This window comes from Beta vulgaris, chromosome 2, assembly GCF_026745355.1.
Source record: "Beta vulgaris subsp. vulgaris cultivar EL10 chromosome 2, EL10.2, whole genome shotgun sequence".
Lineage (NCBI taxonomy): Eukaryota > Viridiplantae > Streptophyta > Magnoliopsida > Caryophyllales > Amaranthaceae > Beta > Beta vulgaris.
Genome location: NC_079203.1, coordinates 51,441,488 through 51,463,638, shown reverse-complemented (window position 1 = coordinate 51,463,638; position 22,151 = coordinate 51,441,488). Strand labels below are relative to the sequence as shown.

At 31.8% G+C, this 22,151-nt stretch overlaps 1 protein-coding gene across 1 annotated transcript; it reads left to right on the top strand.

Annotated features, from left to right (window-relative positions):
* The first annotated feature begins 12,269 nt into the window (after positions 1 to 12,269).
* LOC104906946 (cytochrome P450 85A1) lies at positions 12,270 to 17,289 on the top strand. The gene is made up of 9 exons (XM_010695784.4): positions 12,270 to 12,604; positions 12,896 to 13,217; positions 14,262 to 14,411; positions 14,636 to 14,884; positions 15,311 to 15,397; positions 15,478 to 15,556; positions 16,569 to 16,675; positions 16,782 to 16,906; positions 17,020 to 17,289. Exons 1-9 carry the CDS (start codon positions 12,414 to 12,416, stop codon positions 17,105 to 17,107), a joined length of 1,398 nt encoding a protein of 465 aa, XP_010694086.1. The 5' UTR covers positions 12,270 to 12,413; the 3' UTR covers positions 17,108 to 17,289.
* The last annotated feature ends 4,862 nt before the right edge of the window (positions 17,290 to 22,151 follow it).

Here is a 22,151-nt window from a genome sequence, read left to right as displayed (position 1 = left end):
CGGTGGTGTTCCAATAACATGCATAATATATATCTTTGATTCTTTTCAATCGTTGATTATTGAAATTGAAAGATCTATATGCATGTCCTGATAAATGGGAATATATTTATTATAAATTAAAAAAAAACAAAGCTAACACTTCTATGTAGTGTTGAACTTCCCTTTGTTACTCAATCATTGTATAATTTGGGTCAAGATTTTCACACATATATACGCACATCAAATTGTATATAGTATTGATGGTAATTCAAAACTTCATCCGTGCAAATGTGCGATCTAATGCTTCATGTATAGTGTACTCCTTGATTAGTGCAAATGATGTGATTAGCATATAATTATTACATCTTATTATTTGCCTATGTACCTCTTGATTGATTCACAAGTTAGTTGTCTTATGTGAAATAATGAAATAAATCCTAATCACAAATTGCTCCGAGCCCCCTTTTCAAATTAGCTTGTCATTGATTGTCTCTCTCATAAAATGACTACGTCTTTTTTACATGAACTTTTCACTGATTATTGAGCTTTTTCATTTTAGAATATGTACCTTGGAAAAAAAAACTAGTAATAGGAATAAAAAATATAGACTCTCAAGTCTTAATAGACAAATTCAATTTCACCTAGGCCCATATCTCCAACTACTTAAAACATTTACTACTCCTATGTCCTATCCAATGCATCAAAAATACAAAAAATTCCCAGGAGCGGGGCAAATATAACGGGGGCCCTATACGCTCTTTTAAAATTGGGTCCTTCATATTTAGTTTATAAAAGATATTAGATTCTCAATTAAAAAAAATACTTTTATATTATAAATAATATCTAATTACATCATATTTATATAATTTAAACAAAATCACCAACAACACATTGTACATCAATACATTGGACATCAACACATTGTGCATCAACACATTGTACATCAATTTAAAACCATCCATCTCTTGAACTTTTTCGTCAAAATTTGTTGAATTGAAGTTTAAGAGTAAATTTTATTGGAAAATTGCAAACAAAAGATATATATAGGAGTATGAGTAGAAATTAATGAGAGAGAGTTAGGAGGAGAGAAAAGAGAGTAGCCATTAATGGGGAATTGGGGATCTGAAGCAGCCAAAGAAAAAAACCACGCGTGATGGTCAGTATTAATGTGAATAGGTGATGAGTCAGCAGTCATAATTGAAAGAGCAAAAACTAAAATAATTTGCTCCTACCTAGAATTGAACCCGCACCCCTCTTGCCCATCCCTTACCACTTTACCACTAATCCAAATGCTTTCCTTTTGTTTTTCTTTCAAACATTTAATACATATAATATATTTCGGGGCCCCTCTATTTTTGGGGCCCTATTCCGTCGCCTATACAGCATGGGCCAAGAACCGCCCCTGAAAATCCCATCGCAGCAACCGAAGCCTCAAGTTGAAGGTCGGTGTTGAAGTACGTGTGTTATTTTACATGATGCTAATGCTGTATAGCTAGTAGTGATCACTTGCTCTGTTACACCTATTATATGTAGATATAACATGGAGAATGTTTCAGTAACAATATGAATTGACAATCCTCAAAAGATCAGATTTCTTTAAAAGATGTTTACTTATTTTTGATAAAATAAGGAGAAAAACATTACACAATATTTTTCTTAAGGGGAATGTCTAATCCGTCAAACGTAAGGACGAAGTTAAAGAGAGAATCTCTACAATAGTCGATAATCATGAAACAAGTAATAACTAAGCTAAAGTCTATGTTCTCATCAAGTTATTTTTGCTAATTTAACTTGACTTAATTTAAAAAGTCAACAAGAATAAAGCTTAGCTTAAGTAATTAACCCACATTCACGATACAGCAGCCAACTTCTCGATTAGCCGTGACTAATCTTCGTAGAGTTGAAATTCTTCCCAAAAATTGGCATAGTACTTTGTAGTAAATTAAGCTAATTGAATAGGAGCAGAGATGACATGCATGTGAAGAAGAAGCAGGACTGAGAGATATAGGAATTGTATAGCCTGTGATTTTATCTCTACTTTCACTTGTCTCTCTAATTGGGAATGATGAATTATGACCATGTGCATGTGACTATCTCTTCCTCTGCCATAGCTACATTTCACCTCACAAGTTCAATAGCTACATTTTACCTTTCTATTTTCCCTTCACCCTTTTTCACATTTCACAATTTAACCCAAAATAGCTAGATATGTTATTATAGTAGTATGTTAATATAAACGGTTATTTCACCAAATACTCCTGACAAAATAATTTATTCACCAAATACCCCACCTTTTTTCAAAATTCACCAGATACCCCAAATGTTGACGGACGTTAGTTTTCGTTAGTGTTTATTTACAATTTTGCCCTAAGTCAACCTAATTAGCCCTAAATCAACCTAATTAACCCTAAGTTAACCTAATTAACCCTAACCAATCCTAATCCTAACTAACCCTAACCTTCTCCCCCCTAACCCACCAGCTCCCCACCCCCCCCCCAAACAAGCCCAGCCCCAGCCCAGCACCCCACCACCAACCCCCTCCCTCACAGCCACCAACACCAAACCCACCCTCCGGCGACTCCCTCTCCCGCAACCCCCTGCACACAACCCAGACCCACCCTCCTGTGACTCCCTCTCCCGCAACCCCCTCCAGCGACTCCCTCTCCCACAACTCCATTTTTTGGCATATTGACCAAGAATTGCTATCTTTCAAATATAAAACATGCATCCTTCTTTCTCAAAACTTTTTTTCATTCATGAAATTATACATTCTCATAGAGGAGAAAGTCTGTCATGAAAATGATAAATCTTCGTGATTGTACTTGCTCTAAAGGGACTAACTAACGACGATAATTTAGATGTTCAAAATTTTAGCCAAAAATAATATAACCTCTTAAAATAATAGAGTTGTTCTAATTATAAAAATAAAATATTATAAAATCCTCTCTACCAAAAAAAATTGTCAATAAAGTAGAAAAAGGTATTATTGTATACTACTATTCTTTCAGCATTATTACAGTATTACTTATCCATATTAATGTTTAAGAGGAAAAAAAGCACTATAGCACATTGATTGATTATAAAGGAAGCGGAAACTGTAATTTGTTGTTATTGTATATTTATATTCAACTGTCAACATCCTCCCCATATCTCAATCTCTTTCTGCATCTTTCCGCCCACACGTGTGCACTGTTCAACATAACAACAAAAGTGTTACAGACTCTTGAAAGACTTGAAGAGTTGTCATATACTATTCCTTTTTTATTCTTTTTTTCTAGGTTCCATCAGCATTTGTTAGTTGTTAGTACTTGTTACTCCTATAATGTTTTTCATGGTATTTAATCTATTTATATTAATTTCCCCTTATCAAAGTTCAGGGAGGATTGTGTCAAAAAAAAAAAAAAAAAAAAAAGTGGATAGGAGGAGAATGTTATTCTTAAACAGCTAATGTTTATATATTAACAATAATGGAATTCATAAGAGGCTTTAATTTTCTCTCATTACCTTTCAAGTTATATATATTACCTCTAGACATGGCTAGGAGACGGTTCAGCTCGTCATTAACCTGAATCAGACCAGTTAAGGTCTATTCACCACATCTTATTTTCAGTTCAATTCAGTTGCAATCAGTTTAATTCAGTTCAGTTTCAATTATCATTTCTATTAATTATAATTTAATTCATTTCAGTTCAGTTCAATTTAGTTTAGTTGTTTTATGTCCAAACCCTTAGCTGACCGCATCGGTCTGATTTAGGTTCGAGATTGGATTTCTCAAAGATGAACCGAATAATCCCCGGTTCAGACCGCATTCAAGGCTTGGGCCGACTCAGGTTTGGACCACCGATCCAGTTTTTTTAAGTGGAAAAGCATTTATATTTTAAATTTTAAATGCATATGTACTAGTATTTACAATAAATAATTTTCGATACCGTACATATACGCTAGTGTTATTGATAATTAGACCGAGGATGAAGAACTTTTATGCATATTTTGAATCGATTTAACAGTTCAATTTAGAGTTGAATACAATTTACGGCCCGGTTTAAGATTGAGTACGGTTTACAATCTGATTCATAACTAGGGTCGGGTCGGTTTCTTCCCCCATCAATTAATTAGGCCATGAGAACCCTTATGTTTGTCTGTTTCCTGATCGGTTCGGCCACGATCATCTGACAGACTATGCTGGTCCAGTTTTCTTGCAGGTCGGTATAGGCCTAAGTCTGGTTAAGCCCGCCCAATGCCCATCCCTAATTGCCTCCCTTTCGCAGTATATGTTATATTTGCTTTTTCACGTACTTACTACGCTATTTTGGACATTAATATTTCTAGTTGTGTTTAAGTAAAAAGTATGCAAAGTTAATATTTGAAATCCTCACACTAAGAAGAATTTAACAAGATCTTAACTGACTATATATGTTTTTTCTTACATAATAGTGAATTTTTTTTTTTATCAAAATCGGTTGATTAACAATGTCTAGATAAAAAAAATTTGCATGTATTGTGAAAGAAAGGAAGTATTACTTATTTGCTAATATGAAAACCCTTTAAATGAGCAAGAAAAAGAATTAAGTTGATGAACCACACACATAATGTCCAGAAGTATAATGAATATTGCAATCATGTTTGGCTCATAATTGACAAGTGACAAATCAATAAATCATTGTTGCGATCAACTAAAATACAGTGTTAAATTTGTATGCAAGGATGTTACTTTAAATTAAAGGATGAAATAAGTTGTTTGTTATAATTATGCATTTACATCGTAAGTTGTAAATATATTTATTCATTTAATATCAATAATATTGTATTTTTTTTCAAAAAAAAAAAAAGAAGATCGTAGTGGATTAAGGAACAAGTCGTTCCTTCATTGTTAACTAGTAATATATACATACGATGCATGCGACAATATATTAATATTAATAGTAACATCAAAAGGTGTTAAAAAACTAACTTAAAAGTGTAATATTTATGGTGAATATTTTATTAACATTATGATTTTTTATTTGCATTGCTAGTGTAAAGAGTAATTTTTTCCAGAAAAGACTAGTCGAGGTAGGATATGTTATCATGTATTTGGAAGAATATTTAACAACTCTCCTTTTAAAGAATGATTTAGGTTATGCTATTCATTTATTTAAAAATACATATAATTTATATATATGAGTATCTTATGAGTAATAGTTCAATTTAATTTCATTGGGTAATAGAGATTTTTAGGCATACTATGGTAAGTAGCGCTTCAATAAAAAAAATTATAAATTGATATTATCTAATACTCCATCTGTTTTTTTTTATCATTCTCACTTTTCTGTGCGCGTCTTCCAATGCACGTTTTAAAACTTAAAGTAGTTATTATGCCCGGGCTATGCCCCGGGTAAGAAAATTTTCATTTATTAATATTATAACTTAAGATGATAACACTAAATGTTATTTGGTTTAGTGGTTAAGACTTTAGTAAATGTTATAGAGGTCTTGAGATCAGATACTATACTATGCAATTTCTAATTTTTTTTATTCTTGTGGATTACATGGAGTAAAACTCCCTTAGGGGGGAGCGCCACGTGGCACCGTTTCTTGTTTGCGCACGCCTTTTAATATATTAGTATAGATATCTTTCATTATATATTAGTAAAAATTATAACGATTGAATATTAATAAAGTACTAATTGAGACGAATCAAACAAGACCCCACATGACTATGTTTTTTCTTATAAATTGAGAACATTTGAGAAGATTCTCTCTATGCATGAATAGTGTCAAGATTCTAAGTGAGAAAGATAAAAAAAAAACAGAGGGAGTACTGTTTATATCTTTAATTATTTATTATCCCAACTGATTGTGCTTTCCAAAAAAAAATAAAAAAAAAATATTCTCTAATGAAATTTCTTAATTCTTTTATGGTTTGTTAATGCATGTTATTTGAAATTGTTATTACATGCTGAAAGTTTAGATAGTAAGAATCTTCTGAATCTTTGTTTTTATGATTGTTTGAAAATTGATTTTGTCATCAATTTATATTTTCAATTGTGAGTTTCCTCTTTTTACACATTTTTATGTATTCCTTTTTGGTAATGTAAAACTTTATTTACTACCCATATTTGTAAATAAGGAAAGAATTAAAAAAAATATCCTTGTTATTTTTTGTGAGATTAAGGATATATGAGTATTTTTAATCCCTTTGGCTTATATAATAGAGATATAACAGAATCCTAACTTCAAAGCTTTCTATCAACAATGTTGATATATTTGTGTCCCTCGAAAGAAATGTTGATATATTTGTGGATCTCATCATTTTACTTGGTAAAGATTAGTGATGATGGTACTCAAAACTTGAAATCATATCTCGTCTACAATACTTAAGGCATGCTCTTTTCGGTATAAAACAGTTGAGCTGAATTGATGAACTGAACTGACATGAATAGTGATATGTGAGAGTAAAAGTATTGTCCAGAGCTGAATTGAACTGAAAATAAGTTGAAGAGAACAAGCCCTTAATCGCTCTATAGTCTCTAATAAATAAAAAAATCTTCGAATATTTGTCATTATATAGTATTTTCTTTGTTTATATTTAATTTACATACTTTTCATTTTAGTATATTTTTTAATGTACACACTTTTCTTTTTGGTTTATCTCTTTTTAATCTACATACTGTTGCTTTTTCTATTCTTGGTAACATTTCGAGTTACTTTCTCCTTTTGTTCGACTCATGTCATCTACTTTTTAATATTTTAACCCACTTATTAGTTTCTATCTCCATCTTTTTAGTTTTTATCTCATACTATTAGACTTTCTATTTAGTTTTTCCAGAATGAAGTCAGTAAATCAAAAAGAAACACTAGTAGAATAAATGCTTATTGTTGCAGTCAAAAAGTGACCTATTGCTGCGGTTTTGGGCGCGCAGCAATTAAGTGGGCATTTGGTTTCTAGGCTAAGCCGCAACAATATAATTATGTGTTATCAGTTTATATGAGAATATTGTTGCGGTTTTGGCCTAGAAACCGCAACAATATTACTTTTTTTTAGTATTTATTTAAGTATATTGTTGCGGTTCCTTCTCAAAACGGCAGCAATATGTCAGGGTAGAGGCAAAAAAAAATTATATTAAATTTGAAAAATTAGAACTGAGCAAATAACCCATGCACTACCCACCAAATTCACATAACAAATTAGCATCAGATCTTTTAAGAGAAAAGTAACACCACATTTATTTACAACAAATAAAACTAACAATAAATCAAAAAAACCGAAACTCCTAACATTAGATTATAACTGTAATAGTATCTCACTTACAAAGAAAACAAAAATGATGAAAATTATAACAGTATCTAAAATCGAAGAACTAAATCTAAAAAATTATAACAATACAAGAAAATCAGAAAATCAAATCTAAAAAAAAAAAACTAAAATCGAAGAATTAAATCTAAGAAAAAAAAACAGAACTAAAACGTAAAACAATCGTAATGAAAATATAAAATATATGAAAAAAAATAAGAAACTGAACTTAAAAAAAAATCGTAAAACAAGACTGAAATTAACGGAACTGAAAAATCGACCGCACAAAAACTTAAAGAACTTGAAGATCTATTGCGAAGGATCGGCGCCAATATGGATTTCGACGAAGGACGAACGGATTTCGACGAAAGGCGAACGGATTTCGATGGACGAATGGATTTCGACGAAGGAACGCCAACGAACGAAGGAACGCCGGCGAACGAAGGAACGGGAGACGAACGCACAAATGTGAGCAGACAGAGAGAGAAGCGAGTTGAACGACGGTGAAACCCTTTTTTCTTTGTTAGCCACCGGGAAGATGAACGAACAATGTGAGACAAAGTTGAGGGTGAGAGGAGAGAGGTGAGAACATGTGAGAGAGGAGGAGTAAGGCGTGAGAGGCGTGGTGAGAGGCGCACGCACAAATGTTATTTAGGGTTAGGGCCTGTTCTCTTCGGCATAAAACAGCTGGACTGAACTGAACTGAACTGATCTGAACCGAACTGATCTGAACTGAACTGAATTGAACTGAAATGAATAGTGATATGTGAGAGTAAAAGTATTGTCAAGAGCATAACTGAACTGAACTGATCTAAACTGAACTGGGCTGAACTGAACTGATCTGAACTGATCTGAACTGAATTAAACTGAACTGAACTGAATTGAACTGAACTGAAAATAAGCTGGGGAGAACAAGTCCTTAGAGAGATGGGCTTATAATCCTAGTATCTTTAAATACTTTTTTTAAGGTCATATTGCTGCAGTTTTTGTCAAAAACCGCAGCAATATATTAAAATAATTTTTTTTAATATTATTTTAATATATTGCTGCGGTTTTTGCCAGAAATCGCAATAATATTTTTGATCAAATGGTAAAAAAAAATCAAAAAAATTTCGTTTAAACTATATTGCTGCGGTTTTCGGTCGAAACCGCAGCAATATACTTATTTTATATATATTTTCTTTTTCTTTTTACGTGATATATTGCTGCATATTGGTAAAACCGCAGCAATAAGTAATTATTCTACTAGTGAAACATGATTGAGTATTGATGACTTGACATGAACTCAAGGCCAATATTACATGTAGGGATGGGCAAGAGTCGGGTAATTTTTTTGGTTGACTCAGACCCCTAAGGGTATGGAGAAATTGGACCCATACCCTTAGGGTCTAGGGTCCGGGTCAGGGTCCAAGCCTAAATTCTTGGCAACATACGCATCAAATCAAACAAATAAAACACGAAATTCAACTCTTACAACTTTATGAATCAAGTTTCCAAATACTACCATCAAAGTATGAAACCGCAGTTCTAAAACATTTTTCCTAATAAATGATCTGTCATACAACTTCACAGATGAATATTCCACAACATTAAAATCAAATCAATCAAATACAAAACTAAAGATATATGTCCGATCCTCAAAGTTTTGCATTGGCATGCGTGAAAAGTATAAGTGTGTAGTTTAAAATAAAACGGAGGGAGTAATGGAGTATAATACTTTTCTTACAACATTTTGGCCCACACTATAAGGAGAACATTTATAGTACACCTGGGTGTACCATGGTCATGGTACACCCAAGACTATTTTCTCCAAATGAGCAAAATAAGCAAATGAGCGAATAAGCAAATGAGCAAAATGAAAAAATGAGCAAATGAGCAAACATTTCTACTCATTTAAGAAAATGAGCAAATACTTTTATTACAAAATGAGCAAAATACCCATATGAGCAAATTTGGTGTCAAATGAGCACCTGAAGTTCTAATTTATTAGAAAAATACCCCTGGGTGTACCATGCTCATGGTACACCCGGCCACCCGGGTGTACCATTAGTGAACTCCACTATAAGGGCCTGTTCTCTTCGGCATAAAACAACTGAACTGAACTGAACTGAACTGAACTTATTAGAGCTGAACTGAACTGAACTTATTGGAGCTAAACTGAACTGAACTGAACTGAATTGAATTGAATTGAATTGAATTGAATTATATTGAATTAAACTGAATGTAATAAATATATAAATAATACTTTAAACAATAATAATATGAATATTAAATAATAATTATAATGATAAGTAATAATGATGAATAATAATAATAATAATAGTATTTTTGATATTTTTAAATGATAGTTATAAATAAATAATATTAATAATCATAAATTAATAATAATAATTAATGATAATAATGATAATGAATAATAATTATTTTATATTATTTGTATTAATATATTAATACTTGATGATGATATATAATAACAATAATATTTAAGAAGTAAATTAATATTACTATTTTAATAATTAGATTTAATATTATAAAATATTTAGTAATAAAAATAATGATTGGGTTGGACCGCGAAAATTACATCATAAACCGTCTTGACGCGATTTGATTGGTTTATGGGCTAAAAAAAGTGGGTTTATTTGTGCATTGACCTAAACCATGTTCTTCCTAATAATAATGAGTAAAGCTATAATAAACAAAATAATATATAGAAACAACAACAACAATAATAATAATAATAATAATAATAATAATAATAATAATAATAATAATACTTAATAGTAATGATATATATTTAAATAATAATAATAATAATAATAATAATAATAATGATAATAATAATAAGAGTAATTAGTAAAATAAATTATACCAACATAATAATAGTATTTAACAAAATGGTTATAAAAGAATGGAGCTGAACTGAACCGAACTAAACTGATATGAATTGAACTGATCTGAACTAATTGGAGCTGAACTGAACTTATTGGAGCTGAACTGAACTGAACTGAAAATAAGCTGGGGAGAACAGGCCTTAAGTGGTTGTTTGGCATATAAGAAATTATGTAAGCAATAAAAATTCTCATGATTTTCTGATTTGGATAGTTATTTATTTGGTTGACTGAAAGTGGGGAAAATGATAACTCTTTGGGAACTCAAAATCCCCACAAATGTGGGAATTTATTCGCTCATCCCCCATTGTCGTTCAGAATTCCCATATCAATTAATGGAAATCGCAATTCATTGATGTCTATCAAACATATTAAGGCCATTATATAGGAATTACATAATAAATCAGATAAATTTCTAGAAAATATAACTTTACATGGAATTAAATTCCTATGTATGCCAAGAAACCACTAACTTTATAAAAAAAATTAGTACCTTTCTCTCTCCTTTAATAAAAAAAGATCCCATACCAACTCCTATCACATCTACTTTTTAATAAAATAACGTTTGATAATCACATTACAACTTATAACTTAAACTACTTGTGTTAACAATTACTCAAATTATATTCTGGCCCGGAGGAAGTAGTTTAATAATATTCACTTTTATCTTATCTTTATAAAAATATTCATTTGCCGTAGGAGTATTATTTAAGGACTTATTCTCATTTTTATAATTTTAAAATTTATTGTAATATTATTATTCTTATGACAAATTTTAAACCCATGTATAATACGAACCACAAGTCTATTGGAAGTATATGATAAAAGGTAATCCTAATCAAATGTTTCTTATATTATCTATTGTTATTTCTATTTGAAATCTTTAAAAAAAAATTAATACAAAAGGTCTAATAAGAAAGAACAAAACAGCATCGAGGGAGTACAACTTATTATTTTGTGTATAAAAAAAGGACAATAAAATGTGTCAAATTTAGATATGTGAAATATATATCGGCTACCCAAGAATGAGGAGGATGAGAATTTGGATCACTTAAAACCAACAACCTTTAAAGAGTCCATACTATATATGATTATATATATCAAATAAGATTGATATCTTCAGGATATGTTAGTATCCTATAAAATATTATATTATAATTTAGTTCTATTACAGTATTTGAGTAATATTAGAAAGTTATTTCATAAATATAATTTCCTTTTCGGATCGAGTTTTTGAGAAAATATTATATTAAAATTGTGTCTACTAAGTGTTTGGGTAATATTAGAAATTTATTTCACGGAGATAATTTGTAATGCTATATATATATACTGTACTTATGATTTACTCCCTCCGTTTCCTAAAGATCTTCCCACTTGTGGTTCCTACAGATACCAAGGAAAATCAAGTTGTGTAGGGCATGGTGTGAGTAAAGTAGGAGAGAGAAAGGGGTTAAGATAAATAAACAAATAAAAAGGGGTTAAAGTAGGAGAGAGGAAGGGAGTAAAATTGAATTAATAATGTAATGGTGGACCATATGATAGTGACATGAGGGGGTAAATAGGGAAATTTGATTTGCCAAATAAGGAATAAAGCAAAAGAGGGAAGATCTTTTGGAAACACCCTTAAACGGAAAGAGGGAAGATCTTTAGGAAACGGAGGGAGTATTATCTAATATACATCAATAAAAACATCCTTTTTAATTTTTCCTCTCCGAAATTTATAAATCTATTTCAACATCATAACCCATTTTTAATTACTATAGTAGAATTATATTTCTAATAAAGTTAAACAATAATTATTTTAAAAAAATTAACAAGAAACTTCAAATTGACAATCAATTTCAAAGGGAGTTGCTACCTGTCATGGATTATGAACCTACACATCCCCCTTAGAAGTTACAATGACAAAAAAATAGGATACAATGCATTTATTGAAAGAGCAACTAACACTATTAACTAGGTTTGTATACTTTTAAAATAACCTTGAGGTCATAGGATAATCAATAGTGCCCTTCCATAGTTAAGTTGGGTGCATGGTTTTGGCCCTATTTGAGTGACCCCCCACCACTCCTTCCATTTACATTACACATTTTCTTCTCCAAAAAGGCCTATAAATACACCCTCATTCACCCCCACACTCCTAAGTTCTTAACAAGTGCTTCTTCATCTCCTTTCAAAAATCATTTCTTTTTCTTCTTTTTTCTCTCCTCTCTAGTTCTAACATCAGGAAGAGGAGCAAAGAAGCATAAAAAAACATCATCAACAAATCAACAATGGCAGTTTTTATTGTGATTTTTGCTGTTATTTTCAGCTTGTTTTGCTTCTCATCTGCCTTGTTAAGATGGAATGAACTTAGATATAGGAAAAAAGGATTGCCTCCTGGTACTATGGGTTGGCCTATCTTTGGTGAAACCACTGAGTTTCTTAAACTTGGTCCCAACTTTATGAAAAACCAAAGATCAAGGTTAGCCACTTGACTATTCTTAATAATAGAAAAAAACAGAGTCCTCTGTTTTCCCCTGTTTTTTCTGCCTTACACCCTTCTATTTTTTTAATTTTTTCTCACCCCCTAGATTATTTATTTTCAAAAATAATCAATACCCATTTTATGATTTTCCTATTATTAAAAAACCCATTTTTCAAAATTTTAAAAAAATAAAAAAAAGTTGTTCTTTTTTTAGGTTTAGCTTCCTGTTTGGCTAAGTGTTGTTTGACCAAAAGAATAATGTTTTTTTGATTTTCATTTTTTTTGCAGATATGGGAATTTTTTCAAGTCCCATATATTAGGGTGCCCAACAATAGTGTCAATGGATCCAGAAGTAAACAGGTATATACTAATGAATGAATCAAAAGGGTTAGTACCAGGGTACCCTCAGTCTATGTTAGACATCCTTGGGAAATGCAACATTGCTGCTGTTCATGGCTCCACTCACAAGTACATGAGGGGTGCCCTTCTTTCTCTTATCAGCCCCACCATGATTAGAGACCATATTCTTCCCAAAATTGATGAGTTCATGAGATCCCATCTCAGCAACTGGCAAAATCTTGTCATTGACATCCAAGATAAGACTAAGGAGGTCAGTTCCATATAATTTATCCCTCATCTTCTATTTAACATTCATTATGTTTCTTCAACTCTAGACAAATCTCTAAATTCACACTGGACCCCGTCAACCTGAGAACCCGAGGTTCGATACTCGATCGAACCTGGGTTGCGGTATGTGGATGTCAGCTAACTTAGTTGTTATGAGGGGTGAACTACTATAAGAGTAGTTAAGTAGCTTAACAAGTTTGTAAGTTGAATTTCGCCTACATCATTGTCACACTCGTAGAGCTCACCAAACAAATTCAGTCCGTGCAACATAATATTTATTCGTTTTTTTAATTTATTTACTTCACCACTCCTCATTCCAAAAGTATGACAAAGAAATAAATTAAAAAGCAAGGGGAAACTAAAAAGGTCGAGAGAAAAATGATAAGGTGGGTTATTATATAAAAAGGTCGATCACATGGGTAAAGATCACATGGGTAAAGAAAATGAGAAAGTATATGAGATATGTTACTTAAACTAGAAAAAATAACACTGCGTACATTAAAAAGAAACGAATAAAAAAGAAAAGTGTGTAGATTAAAACAGAAACGGACAGATTAAGGAGAAACACAGTGTATAACATAATAGCTTCATTTATCACTAAGGCTCCGTTTGGTAGGGCGTAAAATATTTTCAGTGTAAAATGATTTTCATGGAAAACAATTTACAATGGAAAACACAATTCTAAAATTAGTTTTCCGTTGTTTGGTTCGATGTAAGAAAAATGATGAAATGAAAGGAAAATGAAAGGGAAAGTAAGGAGGTAGTGAGAGGAGTGTACAAAAGAGATAAGGAAAATAGTTTTCCCTTCATTTTGAAAGGAAAATGGTTTTCCATCATTGGGAGAATAATTTTACCCCAAAGGAAAATGGTTTTACACTCTTTTGCCAACCAAACAATGTAAAACTGAAAATAGAGGAAAACTGTTTTCCAGGAAAACGTTTTACGCCCTACCAAACGGAGCCTAAATGCCATAATGAGTTTCTATGTTTTGCTAATTGTTGCATGTGTTTGTTTTTTCATTGTTCAGATGGCTTTCCTTTCTTCCCTAAAGCAAATTGCTGGCATTGAATCAAGCTCAATTGCCCAGGAATTTATGTCTGAATTCTTCAAGCTTGTTGTAGGGACTCTTTCGCTCCCTATTGACCTCCCTGGAACTAATTATCGTAGGGGATTTCAGGTAAATTACCATTAACATTTTATACTATATAATTCCTTCTTAGCTCATACTAACCTCCGTTTTTTAACAAGTGACACATTTCTTCCTTTTATGTGAGAGCTTTTTGCGAGAAGTGTGTCACTTATTAAAAAACGGAAGAAATATTTTCTAGGCAAAATATAGTTGAAAAAATTGAAAAACATAATATGACTAATTCCTTTTTTTGCACTTTTGTGTTATTATAGGCAAGGAAGGTGATAGTGAATATTTTGACACAACTTATTAAAGAGAGAAGAGCATCAAAAGGAACACAAGTTGATATGCTTAATTGTCTTTTAAAAGAAGATCAAGAGAATAAACATAAATTAAGTGAAGAAGAGATCATTGATCTCATCATTACCCTTGCTTATTCTGGTTATGAAACTGTCTCCACTACTTCAATGATGGCTGTCAAGTATCTCCATGATCATCCCCATGTTCTTGAAGAGCTCAGAGTAAGGGCTCGTTTTATACTCGCCCGTTTCGATTTAGTTGCACCATTGTGATTTTTCACTTTCTAGACGCACATTTGATCGTTAATATCTTTAATTATAAGATAGACTAAACTATAAAAAGTTGATATTATAATTATACGCATCAGAAAGAAAATGTAACAATATCCTATATAATAATGTTATTATTATACTCCTATTAATTTAGTGAAAATAAGGATCCACCAATAAAAAGCAAATTTTCCAACTCATTTGGCACATACGAATCATGATATATGCTTGCTTTATCTTAAGGGCATATTAGAAAATTTTAAATCGTTACTATAACAAAAAAAAAAGTTGACAATTTCATATAGATTAATATCATAATCATTACAGTGATACTTAATGAAGTTTTTGCTGTTTCTAAAAGTTGTTACATTTTTGTAGAAAGAGCACTTGGAAATCAGAGCAAAAAAGAAGCCAGATGAACCAATAAACTGGGAAGATTACAAGGCTATGAAATTTACTAGAGCTGTAAGAACATTAAATCATTCTTTAAACACTCAAATCACTAATTATGATTAACTTCTCTAATTAATTATTTTGTTTAACAGGTTATCTTTGAGACTTCCAGATTAGCCACAATTGTTAATGGAGTCTTGAGAAAAACAACTAAAGAGATGGAAATAAATGGTGGGTGTTTGACATTAATTAATATCTTCCGAATCAATTAATGCAACTTATTTCCATTTTTAACTTCTTATATACAGCCCTTAAAACTGCATATAGCTTTTTTCGATTATTTTTAGATCATTAAGTTATGTAAATAATGTTAATAATCCCATGTTACTTGTCAAATTATTATATGTTGTTTTTATGGTCTGCCTTTTTGGTAAGTTGATCTGTCTAAAGGGTGGCTAGTTGCTGCTGATGCTATGAAGCTATTTAATTATCTTACTATCTAAAATATATTTATAAAAATTAAAACAAATATACTTTATTGTGACTTTGGAAATAGAATATGCAAAAGTCCATACTTATTGTAAACTTTTTTGGGTTAACTCAATTCTTTTTTTGTGGACCCTCCTACATTTTGATCCACATGGTCTGCTTATAATTCTGACCCATAGTGTTTCATCTTTTAGGCCCATAGCTTTTGGTGCACATTGCATAATACTATAAGGAGATCTCCATATTAGGATAACTTTTATTTTGCTCCTATATGCTTAAAAGTCAACATGCTATGTTACATGCACTTATATTTCAAACTCAAAGCAATTGCATATAATTACATACTTTTTCTTCCGTTCTGAAATAAGTGAAAGAAGTGTTTCACTTATTTAAAAATGAAGGACGTTTAATGGCAATTTAGATAAGGATTTCAACACTTCGCAACTTCTTTTTGGTTAACAAATAGGCACAGAAGTCTTAGTATTATATTTCTAGATGAGTTTCGAACATAGATCTTGGTAGAAAAGTGTTAAGACGGTTTAGCTCATATGTTGCCTTCTTTTTTTGTCCGAGTTTTGCCATTATTACTACTTATATGAACTTATCGACATTTATCTAGACATCGAACACTTTGAAACATTTGCTTCAGTTAAACCTAGATCTATAACTCAAGTCACATATAAAAACTTGATCCTTGGTCTTTAAAGATACTAAGGTTGGACAATTACTAACATATATTTTCATAAATTCTCAGGTTTTGTGATCCCAGAAGGTTGGAGAATATATGTGTATACAAGAGAAGTAAATTATGATCCATATTTGTACCCTGATCCACTCTCCTTCAATCCATGGAGATGGCTGGTAAGTGATTAGATTCATTAATCAATATTGCCTACAATTAGCAGTTACTTAATCTAATTATAAACTCATCCATCACAAATAACATTTTGTCTTGTATAAAATTCAGGATAAAGGCTTGGAATCCCAGCATTACTTTCTAATATTTGGAGGTGGGACGAGGCAATGCCCTGGGAAGGAATTAGGAATTGCTGAAATTTCTACATTCCTTCATTATTTTGTAACTAGATACAGGTACTAACCATGAATCAAAATAAACTATACGACCAACATTTTAGGGTCTGTTCGTTATCGTCATTAATTTTTTAGGTCTTTATAATTGATTTTTTGCTCTTTGTGATTTGCAGATGGGAAGAAGTAGAGGGAAATAAACTGGTAAAGTTTCCTAGAGTGGAGGCACCAAATGGATTACGGATCCGAGTTTCGAGTTATTAGAGATATATTTTTTCTAGACTCCATTGAAATGTACAGAAGTAGCACAGGCTTATGCCCTAAAAAAGACCCCAAAAAAAGTAGCACAGACGGATGACATTAGGGATTTTTTGTACAATAATTCCCTAACATCTAACACACTTGTAGAATTCATAATGAAATGTAGCATTCCCTGATTTTTTTCATGTTCCTGTCTCATACATTAATTATATAACCTTGACAAATAATACCAGCAACAACATCAGTTATTGGAGTTTAGGACTCAATCTCTCCATATTGACTAAATTAATAAGTATGTTATCGAACTTAAGAGTTAACATACCGCAATTCTCAATGTTAACAATCGGATTAAGACCTCGCTTATTAGTAACGGGTGGCTGATTAAGACCGCAAATCTAATGATCATATTAACAGGTGCGCAACCAAAAAATAACTAATTAACAATGCTTTGGACCTCTTTATGTATTTTTTTTATTTAATCACTATAGTGAAGTAGAAACCAAGGATGTCTTGGCCTAGTGGTTAAGATTGAGGTGCTGTGAACGATAGGTCACAGGTTTGGATCCCCCTTCTCCTTCTTTGTACTGCCTTCGTGGCTCATATGAATAAAAAAAAACTATAGTGACGTAGTAATATTGTAACCACATATATTGTGATGTATCTATCCAAAATTTAGTTGGTGCCTTATTTTCTTAGTCAATGTCAAAACATGTACCTTTATCACTCACAAAAAACCTTGACGTTACCAAAATAAAGTTAGCTATGTTCACAAAAACTTTGTTAGCATGAGCATGCAATAATGTTATGATTTCATACAACAATTACATACTATTACAAATGATATAGTAACACATTTTTTGGATGATGAAAAGTACATAATTCTAAAGAAAAGTCAAAAATAAAGTTCTTTTTTTTTGAAAGATTATTTTTATGGTTCTTCAAATTAATGATGTATAGTATGAATAATTGGTTGTATAATTTCATGGGGACCTTAGTACAGTCTGTAAATTGGACCCAGGTGCAAATACAACCTTAGCTTATAGTCTGTTTTTTAGCTTAAAGGACATTGTCCATATTCTCTAAGTGTGCTTCCCAAAGTGAATCTGATCCTTTAATTTGGCAATAAGTTGTAGTCCAAATTTGTTGATTAATACACTAAACCTTACCTTATTATAAAAATTTGTAGGCTGGAAAGCTAAATCCACAATACAACCTAATCATCAAAATTTAAAACAACACAAAAAGAAGGCGGCAAAAAGAAGAAAAAAAGCGCACAATCAAAGGAATAATGATAGTAAGCAAATACTTAGTAGTTTATTTAGTGAAGCATAACCCATTGCTACAAGAAAGTGCAACATTACAAGTACTATTTTCATATTCCCTAAAAGCACCATTTTATATATGTTAATGTTGAATGGAGCTCTCCAAAAGCATAGTAGCAAGTTGTTTGATCATCTAGAATATTTGAGTAACATGATAATTAATGGGTTGTTTGATTTGAAATATGGAATGAAAAGAGAATGGATATAAATGAAGGACTGAGATGGTAACAAAAATGATTACCTCTGTTAATTAGTGTTTGATTCGAGTCAAAAAATGGAAATAAATGGTAACCATTACTACCAAGTAATGAATTTTTTACTTCAGGGGGAAGGCGAGGTAACAAATTGAAGAATCCATTACCAACCAGAGTTATTAGGCTTTGATGAAAATTACGTTCAATTATCGATATCTATATAGTATAGGATGAATTGTTTTTTTTTGTTTTAACTGATATCATTCATCGCCAAAATGATAATATGTACTTCATCACTTACAAATAGATAAATAATGGCTCGGAACTTTGACTAGTAGCCAAAACACCAGAAACTATTGTTCTGGACTCTGGATGCGGTGCGTGTCATAAATGACGATGGATGTACCTTTTAGCTATACCCATGAACCTTCTAGTATTAGTTTTCAGATTTCTTCATGAAGAAGAAGAGTTTTAGATAGAGAAAGCTTGAGATTGGCTACTAGTCATCATCGAGAAAGGTATCTCTGGGCTCTGGTGTCATTAATGACTTGCATTGCACCCAAATTAATAATTTGCAATGTTTTGACAACTAGTCAAAATTTATATTGTTGGGTGTACCTAAGTCATAGTTTCTAATGTTGAGACCAATGTTGTCTTACAAATATATGAAATACAATAATTTAAGACGACCTTCACTAATTTTGTTTGTATAAGGCGTAGTGCATAGCAGTGATGTTGAATAAGTGGTTTTAAGAGTGTTAAGTCTAAGTCATACTTTTGTCAACAAGTCATCAAGTGCATAACGAACATCAAAGGCTCAATCATATAACTAATTAGTTAACCGCATAGGGTTGCAAAGAATGAATCATATTCTCTTCTCTCCTTTTTTCAATCAGAAGAATGGATGTATGGAACATATTCATGGTTTACAAAGTTTATGAGATGCGTTACAACAGTAATTGAAAAAAATGATGGGTTACTAACGTCTGACAATGGGTAAATAGAATTTCTTATGCAATGTGAATAGATTTTTTGATAAGAAAGAAGTGGGGTTACTAATAAAGATTAGTAAAATTATAATAGAGTCCTATTAATTTATCAGTAGGAATTAGGGATGGTAATGGATCCAGGATCCTATCCAAACCCATCCAGATCCTATCCTAAAATTAGGATATGGGTCTTAATTTTTTGGACCCTATGAGTAAGGATAGGGTATGGGTCTTGGTCCTATCGGGTAAGGGTAGGGTATGAGTCCACTCCTCAAATACCGAGACCCTATCCATAGACCCATCTAAATAAAATATATATATTATTTTTTAAAATTAAAATAAATATAGATATAAACATAACCTTCCAACTTCTAGCAGACCTCCTATACATTAAAATCTTGATCCTCCCTCACTTACTAGCCGTAAATCTCACGTCTATCGAACTCACGGTCTCTCTCTCCCCCACTACTCTCATTCTCTTGCTCTACTCTTCGTCTCTCACTCTCCACCGGCGAACTAATGATGTAGAAGTGTAGAACTAATTGTCTGTGATGTTTTTTTTTTAAGAAATGAAGTAAGTATAGAACTAGTAGAACTTAATTGCAAGATTAATATATAAAATTGTGCTTAACGATTATATATACATGTGATAATATACGCGGATTTTTTTTGTTGTGTTGGACCCATTTTAGACCCTGGACCCTACCCATATCCTATCGGACCCTACAGGTATATGGGTAAAGGTCCTAAAAAAATTTACCCTATGGATATGGGTCGGGTATGGTTCTACATCCAAAAAATAGGATATGGATATGGGTCTAGCCTTACCCTATCCAAACCCTTCCCATTGCCATCCGCCCATCCCTAGTAGGAATGCCTCAATAGTCAATAGTATTACGAATCATTTAAGAATAATGCTACATCTATTTACTGTATACATAAAAATTTCGCTAGCATTTAAACATGCGAGCCTCATGTAGAAGACAAATGAAGAATATGTCTAGCATGATATTTAAAGTTGCATTTAAGTAATGAACTAATGATATCTTCTCCCTCTACTTGGTGAAAAATCATCCGTAGTGCTCCTAAGATAAGCTAGAACTAGATGCTCCCTCTCACAATTTTCGCAAATATTATATTTGCATATTTCACATATTTTTCATTTGGGCAAAATATGTGACAAATATACGCACAAAAAAAAATTGTTTGGGAGCACATGAGAACACGAAAGAATTTGCAATTTCATAAAGAGATGCCTACCTTATGCTTGGGATTTATATAAAAAAAAGTAGCAAATATATTTTATTCATCTTATGGCAAATTTTAAAAGATATACTTCCTCCTTTCTGATATAAATTAAACATTTTTCACTTTAGGCTATTTGAAAATAAATGAAACATGATTTTATTTGGCATTTAGTTATCTCTATCTCTATTTTCATCACATGAATTGTTTCCTCGCTCTTTTTATTTCTTTCTAACTCTCTTCTCTCCTAAATCCTTGTGTCTCACCCCTACGTTCCATTTATTTTAAAACGAGAAAATTATAATACTTATAATAATCTCTCTAAACTCTATCTTTTTTAAAATATCATATATTCACACTCTATTTCCTCATTCAATAAAAATTCTTTTTATTAGAAACGACTTTTTACCCACTCTCTCCAATTTATTGTTTATAGTGGATATTTACAATAACATGTTACTTTTTCATGGATTGCACAAGTATATTCCAAATTTTTAATAGCTCCCATATCACATCACTTATCTGATCCAATAACATTTTGAACGATAATATACTATAATCTTTTCTAATCGGACAAAAATTCTTAAACTAAACGTGTAAAGTTAAGAAACAGTAATAAAGGATGATGGTAGACATTATCTCAATCTCGAGTCAATCAAAAATCGTGGCCTGATATTCAGCAAGAACTTTGGGCTACATATGTGGCCCAACCCACATGGTAGACCCATTTCAAGGGTGTGACTTAAAACTAAATATAATTAGAGTGTGACCCAATGTTTGGTCCAACTTTTGTGAATTTGGGCCATTATATATTTATATCCATCCAAATATATATGGCCATACTAATCATGACAATTAGAGACCAGTTAATCTAAACATCTGGTCACCTTTGTCTAACTCCTAAATTAGAAATTAGACCCACTTCATTTCTTTATTTAGTTAACACTTCCTCAACCAATTAACGTAAGAATTAAACAATGGCGTAAAGCTGGTTCAATGGTTGATTGGTTTGGGCAACTAGCTAACTACTAAAGGCCAGAATGCCAGATGCTTTAACTTTGGATTGGATATACATTTGGCCTGGTAGTGGTAGGGTTGCGGGAAAAACTTTATCGATTCAATGGGTCAACAACCCACTAAAAATAAAATAAATATGGTTTTTTCACTAGGTACCTCTGAGGTTTCACGAAATTCCCCAGGTATCCTCGTTGTTTCAGAAATGCACCAAATGCCCTTATGGTTTGCATAAAATGCACCAAGTACCCTTACCGACTAACGACGTTAAGTTTCCGTTAGC